Consider the following 9,870-nt stretch of genomic DNA (forward strand, 5'->3'; position numbering starts at 1 on the left):
CCCTTTGCTATCATCATAATCAGCACAAAAACCAGTTAGAGAATTTAACATATCTCCATAGGAAACTGCCATATACTGAGTCAGACCAGAGCGTTCATCTTGCCACACTGAGTGGCAAGCAGCTTGCCAGGATTTCTGTTGGAAGGGGGGGGGTCTCTCCTAGAGACCTATCTTTTGCCCTAGCTGGCAAAACACTCACAGGGCCACTGATGGGGTAGCCTGAGGAGAGTGGGTGTGGTTAGTGAGGGGTGTGGCTTGAGGAGAGAGGGTGTGGTCTTGGGAGGGACTCAATGGCCAGCAAGAGAGACTTGGGGGCAGGGGTGCTGGGCTTCACCTCCAGAGGTTGCCTGGGACTACGCAAAGCTATTGCCTCTCCCTTACACATTTATTTATTTATCTATTACAGGCTTCCTCAACCTCGGCCCTCCAGATGTTTTGAGACTACAATTCCCATCATCCCTGACCACTGGTCCTGCTAGCTAGGGATCATGGGAGTTGTAGGCCAAAAACATCTGGAGGGCTGAGGTTGAGGAAGCCTCATTTATTACATTCACACTCTAGGAGGCCTACACAATTCTCTTCCTCCCCATGTTATCCTCACAACAACCCTGTGAGGTAGGTTAGGTTGATGGACTGGTGACTGGCCCAAGGTCACCCAGTGAGTTTCATGCCCTTGGGGGGGATTTGAACCCTAGTCTCCCAGATTCCCAATACCTGAAGGAGCATCTCCACCCCCCCCCCATCGTTCAGCCCAGACACTGAGGTCCTCCAACTCCGAGGGCCTTGTGGCGTTTCCCTCACTGCGAGGTTACAAGGAACCAGGCAGAGGGCCTTCTTGGTAGTGGCACCTGCCCTGTGGAACGCTCTCCCGTCCGATGTCAAGGAAATAAACAACTATCTGACTTTTAGAGGGCATCTGAAGGCAGCCCTGTTTAAGGAAGTTTTTAACGTTTGATGTTTTATTGTGTTTTTTTAATATTCTGTTGGGAGCTGCCCAGAGTGGCTAGGGAAACCCAGCCAGATGGGTGTGGTATAAATAATAAATTATTATTATCATTACATTTTAACTGCTGTCCCCGACTGGCTCTCATACACCCACCCACCAGTACCGCAGTACTGATGTTACAACTGAACCTCTGTACATCAAACCATAAATAACAATACTAAAAAGACAAGCGTTTAATATGTGATCAGACCAGGCGGAGGGCTGAGTCAGGAGGCTATAGAGTTACAGGAGGGGGGAGACTGAGGTGGCCCAGGCTCATCCAGGCTAGTGATGCCTCCAGGACTTGCCCTCTCTGAGACCAGCTCCTTTGCTGTCTCCTTCCACTGAGTCCTCCGGAAAAGGCTTGCCCCCTTTGCCAACAAGAGTTCCATCAAAGGGAAGTGCCCTTTCTCTGCAGCCAGGTGCAAGGGGGTTTTGCTCAGCCAGCCAGCGGCGTCGACGTCTGCCCCCTCGTCCAGGAGGAAGCTGGCGACGGCGACGTGGCCGCGGCTGGCAGCCCGGTGAAGTGGAGTCAGGTTGAGGTGGTCCCTCCCATCGATTCTCGCAGCACCTTCCCTGACCAAGGAGGAGACGACTGGCAGGTGACCCTCGGTCGCAGCTTTGTGGAGGGCAGTGCAGCCGTAGCGGTCAGTCAGGTTCACAGCTGCTTGGCTCTGGAGTAGAAGCTTCACCATCTAGCGAAACGGAGAGGAAACTATAGCAAACACGAGGCACTCACATAAGCCCTGGAACACCACTTTAGCCGCAAGTTCTCTAATGTTTTTTTTTTGGGGGGGTTTCCTGAGCTGCCATAACTGGCCTGCACGATAGGGGAGAGACTAAGGGGGAGCGACTAGGAGGGACGCAGACACAGAGAGACGCACGCAGAAGAAAAAGGCTGGAATTGACCTTTAGCTTCTGCCTACCTCTGTCTCTGGAAGCAGTTCAAGTAGAAGCCATTCCACCCTTTTTCTTCTGCCTGCGTCTGCCTCTGCTCGTCACCTTTTGCTCATTCTCTAGGACAGGAAGATGAAGAAACCTTAATCTGCTTTGGTCAGTTGGGGTGAGCTCATTATCTGGTTAGATCATGTATCTTTGTAAAGTCCTGGCAAAAAAAAATATGGTGTTTTGTGTTTCATTTTTTAAAGTTTGTATTTTTTTAAATTAAAGTTTAGCTGTTATTTCTTTTTCTGAAAAAAATGATAAATAAGCTAATTTAAGTTTTAGCTTCTTTGAAGAATAAAAAGAATGTCCTTTATGATTGAGTTTGAGTATGTACTCAATACATGTTTGGCTTAAAAAAAACCTCCCCCAATGCCTAGGTCAGGGGTCAGCAAACTTTTTCAGCAGGGGGCCGGTCCACTGTCCCTCAGACCTTGTGGGGGGCCGGACTATATTTTGAAAAATATATATGAACGAATTCCTGTGCCCCACAAATAACCCAGAGATGCATTTTAAATAAAAAGACACATTCTACTCATGTAAAAACACCAGGCAGGCCCCACAAATAACCCAGAGATGCATTTTAAATGAAATGACACATTCTACTCATGTAAAAACATGCTGATTCCTGGACCATCTGTGGGCTGGATTGAGAAGGCAATTGGGCCACATCCGGCCCCCGGGCCTTAGTTTGGGGACCCCTAGCCTAGGTGCATACCTTAGCGCATGGGTAGGCAAACTAAGGCCCAGGGGCCGGATCCGGCCCAATAGCATTCTAAATCCGGCCCGTGGATGGTCCGGGAATCAGCGTGTTTTTACATGAGTAGAATGTGCCGTTTTATTTAAAATGCATCTCTGGGTTATTTGTGGGGTCTGCCTGGTGTTTTTACATGAGTAGAATGTGTGCTTTTATTAAAATGCATCTCTGGGTTATTTGTGGGGCATAGGAATTCATGGGGCAAATTCTGAAGTACAGGATGCTTTTCTGATAGCCATACTTCCTCACCACCATGTCCCCTTCAAAGATTTTACAGCCTTAGAAGGGGACAAACTCTAGCTCTCATCAGCCAATGTGACCAGGGATCATGAGAGTTGTAGTCCACCAACATCTGGAGGGCATATTCCAATATTTGTGGAATATTGATTTATAACCAATTATTTTTGTGGGCTGACAAAGTGAAGAGTAATTCTATTTGACATTCTGCAAATATGTAATACAGTGGTACCTTGGTTCTTGAACTTAATCCGTTTCGGGAGTCTGTTCGACTCCCGAAATGGTTTGAAAACCAAGGTGCGGCTTCCGATTGGCTGCAGGAGCTTCCTGCACTCAATCGGAAGCCGCAGAAGGCGTGTCGGACGTTCAGCTTCCAAAAAGCGTTCGCAAACTGGAACATTCACTTCTGGGTTTGTGGCGTTCAGGGGCCGATTTGTTCAGGAGCCAAGCCATTTGAGTACCAAGGTACCACTGTAGTTATATAAGTCTAAGCAGAAATCGAAATACTGGTATGTACTGATGGGAAATGAAGAAGGGGGGAAATGAATAATAAAATGTTAAAATATTTTAAGTATTGAAATTTCCTGCTTGGCAGGGCGTTGGACTGGATGGCCCTTGTGGTCTCTTCCAACTCTATGATTCTATGATTTTATGAAATGGAATTAGGAGAAGTACGTAACATTGAGCAGCAAGTAAGGGAGGGAAGAGAAACATCATGGAAGCAGCGTAGGAAGTCAACTTTAAAATTTGGATTAAATTTGGATTAATTTGCTGTTAATTTGTTAAAATCTTTGAAAAGCAATAAGAATTAATTGGCTAACATCTGGAGAACACCACCAGCTCCCACCGTGCATGCACACGAAAGCTCATACCAATGACTAAGGTGCTGCTGGAAGGATTTTTTTTATTTTGTTTAAACAAACAAACAAACAAACAATCTAACCTCATTATGGCCGTTGTTAGTAGCAATGGAGAGCGGCGTTCTCCCTAGGCTGTCCTGAGCATTCACGCTGGCGCCTTTGGCAAGCAAGAGCTTCAGAGCTTCCGTTCTTCCGCTCTCGGCTGCTACATGCAGTGGTGTGACACTCCCTCTGCTTCCTAAATCTGGGCTGAGGCCCTGCGATGTCAGCAGGTCCACAATATGCAATCGGTTGTTGGCCGTCGCCCAATGCAGCGCCGACCACTGGCGGCGGTCAAGGCTGGCCGGGTCCATTCCGTGCCCCAAGAGGAGCTGAACCACCAGGGTGTGCCCGTTGGCAGCTGCGAAATGGAGCACGGTGAGGCCTCCGTTGGTCGGCGCCTCCACTGCTGCACCCCGGCGCAGGAGGAGCTCCGCCACTTGGCTGTGGCCGCTCCAAGCGGCGCAGTGGAGAGGCATGTAGCCAGAAGCATCGCTGGCGTTGGCCATCGCTCCACGCTGGAGGAGAAACTTCACCAACGCGGCGCTGCCGTTCAAAGAGGCGGCGTGTAAGGGGGTCCAGCCGTTCTCATCTCTGAAAGGGTGGTTTCCCATTAATAATAATGGTAATAATAATAATAATAATAATAATAATAATAATAATAATATATTATTTATACCCTGATGTTGGGAAAGATTGAGGGCACTAGGGGATTGACAGAGAAAGAGATGGTTGGACAGTGTTCTCGAAGCTATGAACATGAGTTTGACCAAACTGCGGGAGGCAGTACAAGACAGGAGTGCCTGGCGTGCTATGGTCCATGGGGTCACAAAGAGTCGGACACGACTAAACGACTAAACAACAACAGCAACATTTATACAACAGCAACATTTATACCCCACCCATCTGGGTGGGTTTCCCCAGCCAGGCGGCTTTCAACAGAAAAGTCAAATACAATAATCTATTGAACATTAAAAACCTCCCTAAACAACAGGCCTTCAGATGTCTTCTAAAAATCTGGTAGTTTATTTTCTCTTTGACATCTGATGGGAGGGCATTCCACAGGGCAGGCGCCACTACCGAGAAGGCCCTCTGCCTGGTTGCCTGCAACTTGGCTTCTCGCAACGAGGGAACCGCCAGAAGGCCCTTGGCGCTGGACCTCAGGCAGAACGATGGGGGTGGAGATGCTCCTTCAGGTATACTGGACCGAGGCCATTCCGAGGCTATTCCGGTTGTGAAACAGAACAGAACAGCAACCTCGACGCAGTTTGCAAGGAGAATGAAACAAATTGTTGAAAACAGCCAGGGCTGCTTCCCCCACCCCCTTGCCAGAGCTCACGAGAGCTCAGTTCTGGCACATCTCAGGTGGGCACCATTGCCATTTCAAGAAAACAAGGGAAAAGTTCACGGTGAGCTCTGGCACCTCTTCTTCTAGAAAGATAGCACTGGAAACAACTACAGTCAAACCTTGGTTGTCGAACGTAATCCATTCCGGAAGCCTGTTCAGCTTCTGAAATGTTCGACAACTGAGACGCAGCTTCCGATTGGCTGCAAGAGCTTCTTGCACTCAAGCAGAAGTCGTATTGAACGTTTGGCTTCCGAAAAACGTTCAAAAGCGGGGACACTTACTTCTGGGTTTGGGGCGTTCGGGAGCTGAAACGTATGATAACAGAAGCGTTCAGGAACTGAGGTTTGACTGTATTTAGAACATTCAAAAATTAATTGACACGAATGTTAAGCTTTAAAACCTGTTTAAAACCGAAACCCAGAATAACCCGTTCTGGGATTTCTGGGTTTGGCGCGGTGTGCAACTCGAAAACATGCAACCTGAAGCGGCCGTAACAACGAGGTATGACTGTAAATATAGATATAATACTATAGGACGTCCCTATTTTCATCAGTGAAATGTTGTAGGGTATGGAAGCTGGACCTTCCTGTTCTTAACTAATAGCGTTGCTGACTCATACGGTAGGCAGCGCAACCTCAGGCCCAGTGCTTGCACTTCCTCCTGGACACCAGAAGGGGCAGCAGAGGGCCCTCCCCTCTCGCCTCACCTGCTCTCTGTGTCCGCCCCTTGCTTCAACAGCTGCTTGACCAGGTGCGTGTCCCCATTCCGGGCCGCCTGGTGCAGTTCCTTCCAGCTTGGTTGCACAACAGTCGGGATCAGATGATTCTCAGGGATAAATTTGTGGCTGTGCTCCCCAGTCAGGGTCCCCTCCGCAGCATCCTCCTCCTCGCTCAGCACCATCCATTTCCTTCCTGCCTCGGCCTCGCCTCTGGTGCCTCTCGGGAGGGAGGACAAGAAACCCGTTAAGATGCTCTCAATCTTGACAATAGAGATTGGCCATAATATAGACATGAAAGCATAGGAATGATTGTGGAATATGGATATAAAATTTACAGCATGTTACAGTTTAAGAGCAAATTATATGAAAATGATGTATTGATGGGATCTAACACCAAGTAAATTGGCAGAAATGTGTCAATCTAAATAAATAAGTGTCAGAAATGTAAAGAGAAAGAAGGTTCTTTTTGTCATATGTTGTAGGAAGGTTAAAGCTTACTGGGATGTGGTATATAATGAATTGAAAAGGATGTTTAAAATAACGTTTGTTTAAAAAAACCTAGAAGCTTTTCTTTTGGGAATTATAGGGATAGAACTACCTAAACTGTATATAAACTCATTCATGTATGCGACTACTGCGGCAAGAATGTTGCTCGGCCAAAAATGGAAAGAAGCAGAAGCCCCAGCAAAGGAAGAATGAATAAAAAAACTTATGGAATATGCAGAAATGGTGAAATTTATTGGAAGAATAAGAAATCAAGAGAACAAACTTTTTATCAAAGAATGGAAATGGTTTATGAATATTTACAGATAAATTGTAAAGAGATAAGAACATTGGCATGATTATTGTATAAGAGTATATATTTAGAGTGGATGAATAAATGAGAAAATTAAGAAGATACAGCATTAAAAATGAATTTAAGGAACCGCGGAAAGAGGGGGAAGGAAGTCAAGTTTTGAAATGTCAAAATGATTGTAGAATCAGTGAAATGTATAAACCTGAAAAGTATAAAAAATTTTTTTTTTAAAAAAAGATGCTCTCATTCTTTCCAGGAGGGCTGTGGAAATGTCAGTGGTCAGTGGGGGTGAAACTAGGTATTCAGGCAGCGCCGACAAACTGTCCAATTTGCGCTTGGGCAATTGGTTGCCGGAGCAAAGAGACCAGGAAGGGCCAGAAAGGATCCTATTGACTCTCCCTGTGTAGCCTGGTCTCTGGGTGCCTTGGTAGCCCTAATACAAGAGGGTGGCCCTCCAGGATTCTTTTTCTGGCCCCTGGGACTCTCCTCAAGCCACACCCCTTCCCCAAGGCCACACCCCTCCCTGCCCCTGCTTTGCACCCTCCTAGCTAGGATGTGTCCTTGAGCTCTGATAGTTATTCTTGCTTGTCTGGAGGACAGAGAATGGTGATGTGTGTTTGTTTGTGTGTGTGTGTGCAGATATTCGCCTCTTGTACACGAGCAAAATTTACACCCATTGCTCCACCCACTGTTGCCTCTGGCCCCGCCCCATGCCTAGCATGGGACCTGCTGATATCCCAGGGCATCATACTGGATTTAGAAAGTGAGAGAGGGAGTGGAGGAACTGAACCTCCCTTTTGAGAACATTATCACTTAATGGAGAGAGCGAGAGAGAAATCTTTTTCTTACCAGTCATTTCTCTTCCACGGCCGACTGGCGCTCTTTTGTTTATTCTGAGGTTGCTTCTGAACAAAATGTGGGTGCTTCCCTTATCCAGTGTGTTCTGAGTGCGAGGAGGCACGTACGACTGCTCCCCAACACTCGGCTGTCCTCATGCCCCAAGGTCTTCTCTCCTGCTCCTTGGAGGGTCCCCGGAGCGGCAACTCTCAGATTTGTTTGTGCAAGCAAAGCTTCGATTGAACACACAAATGGACCATTCCTATGGAAAGGAAACCGGCTACCAGACCATATTTGAACCCTGAAAGCCTTTGCCCTGTTAATATCCAGCCCGTTCAGGAGCAGAGCCAGCCAGCCAGATCCCTTCGCCTCCTTGTTTTCTTATGATCCGTGCATTCTGGAGTGTACTGAGAGCTGTTTATTTAATGACTAAATGGATTCTAAGAAGAGGGAGGGGTGCCTGGCCGCTAATGGTTAATAGGATATTGGCCTGACAGACTTCTTGGCTCCTCGCCTAGGGCACATTTGTAAGCTCTTCCAAGTCGAAGTTCTGAAACTGTAGATCAGGGGTAGGGAACCTTTTTCACATGGGGGCCAATTATTTTTTAAAAAATATCCTTCTCCTTGCTAACACTCCTCATAACACTAGACTGTGTGAACATCCAATGCAGCTGAATGTTGGACTGTTCAGGACAGTTAAAAGAAGGTACTTCTTCATGTAAAGGTAAAAGGTAAAGATAAAGGACCCCTGGATGGTTAAGTCCAGTCAAAAGCGACTATGGGGCCGCTGTGCCACTCATCTTGCTGTCAGGCCAAGGGAGCCAGCGTTTGTCCACAGACAGCTTTCTGGGTCATGTGGTCAGCATGACTCAACTGCTTCTGGTGCAACAGAACACCGTGATGAAAACCAGAGCGCATGGAAACTCCATTTACCTTCCCGCCGCAGCAGTACCTATTTATCTACTTGCACTAGCATGCTTTCGATCTGCTAGGTTGGCAGGAGTTGGGACAGAGCAACGGGAGCTCACCCTGTCATGGGGATTCGAACAGCCGACCTTTTGATCGGCAAGCCCAAGAGGCTCAGTGGTTTAGACCACAGCGCCACCCGCCTTCCACTTCTTCATGTAGCGCACAGTTAAACCACGGAACTCGCTTCCACAGGAGGCAGTGGAAGCCACCAAGCTATATGGCTTCAAAAGAGGCCTGGACAAATTCATGGAGGGCCGGGCTAACGATGGCTACTAGCCATGATGGCTATGGTCAAAGGCAGTAATTGATTTTGAATGGCACTTGCTGGATATTGCAGGAGGGCTCTTGTGCCCGAATCCTGCTTGTGGGTTTCCCGCAGGCACCTGGTTGGCCACTGCGAGAACAGGATGCTGGACTAGATGGGCCGCTGGCCTGATCCACTGAGCTCTTCTTATATTCCTGACTGTAACCGATCCTGAAAAGACAAGTGTTATGTATACTGAGTTCTCATGCCCAGGGGGTGGGGAGATGGCCTGCCCTGGACAGTGTTGCATCCCCTGGAAAGTGCAGGTTCGCAGCTTGGGGGTGCTCCCGGAGTTAGTACTGTCACTAGAGGTGCCTCGCTTCCCTACGCTGTTTGGGGCAGAGATGGCTTGGCTACTGTACTCCATTCTCCAATCAGTCAATAACCTTTATTAGGCATGACAAATTCAAGAGCTCCAGAACAAAATTAGGGATAAAACCTTCACGTTATAGACTTCATGAAATAAAATACCTATCAATTAAATTAATATTTTAAAACGATATAGTGTACTCCGTTCTCTGCAAACTTCCAAATCAGATTACTGCAATGCATTCTACATGCGGCTTCTGTAAGTTTCCACCTTACAGTGCTGCATTTCCCAGCACCATAAGCAAACTATGGTTCCCAGGATTTGTGTGTGTGTGTGTGTGTGTGTGTGTGTGTGTGTGTGTGTGTGTGTGTGTGAGAGAGAGAGAGAGAGAGAGAGAGAGAGAGAGAGAGAGAGAGGTGCTTTAAATGTGCATTGGATATGCTTTAAACACACTGTCAATCTGCAGGGCCACCCCTAGTCTAGCTGTGAGTAAGAAGGCAGGTAGGCAGGCAAGGGGCTACCATAGATGGGCAGGCTAAGATTGGTGGGGCAGTGTCCTGTTTGCCCTAATGGGAGAGGCGGAACAGGATGGAGTATCCTGCCAGTGGGCTCTATCACCGAGTATCAGGTCCTGCTTTTACTTGCTAATGGTGTAGGATGCAATCCAGCTTTCACGCCGCACCTGGTTCTGCCTTTTGATTTTGGTGTGGGCAGGGGCACCGGAAGAGGAGGGGGCGTCAAGCCATTTCCCTGGTATTAATGACTCTC

General features: G+C 47.6%; 1 protein-coding gene across 1 annotated transcript; it reads right to left on the bottom strand.

The window, feature by feature from the left end:
- Positions 1-1,164: 1,164 nt before the first annotated feature.
- ANKRD65 (ankyrin repeat domain 65) lies at positions 1,165-7,925 on the bottom strand. The gene is made up of 4 exons (XM_035119916.3): positions 7,532-7,925; positions 5,875-6,103; positions 3,865-4,414; positions 1,165-1,680 (listed from the first exon to the last, which is right to left on the bottom strand). The coding sequence occupies exons 1-4, from the start codon at positions 7,536-7,538 to the stop codon at positions 1,213-1,215; spliced, it is 1,254 nt and encodes a 417-aa protein (XP_034975807.2). The 5' UTR covers positions 7,539-7,925; the 3' UTR covers positions 1,165-1,212.
- Positions 7,926-9,870: the final 1,945 nt, after the last annotated feature.

Source organism: Zootoca vivipara, chromosome 6, assembly GCF_965207765.1.
Source record: "Zootoca vivipara chromosome 6, rZooViv2.hap1.1, whole genome shotgun sequence".
In the NCBI taxonomy this organism is placed as follows: Eukaryota; Metazoa; Chordata; class Lepidosauria; order Squamata; family Lacertidae; genus Zootoca; species Zootoca vivipara.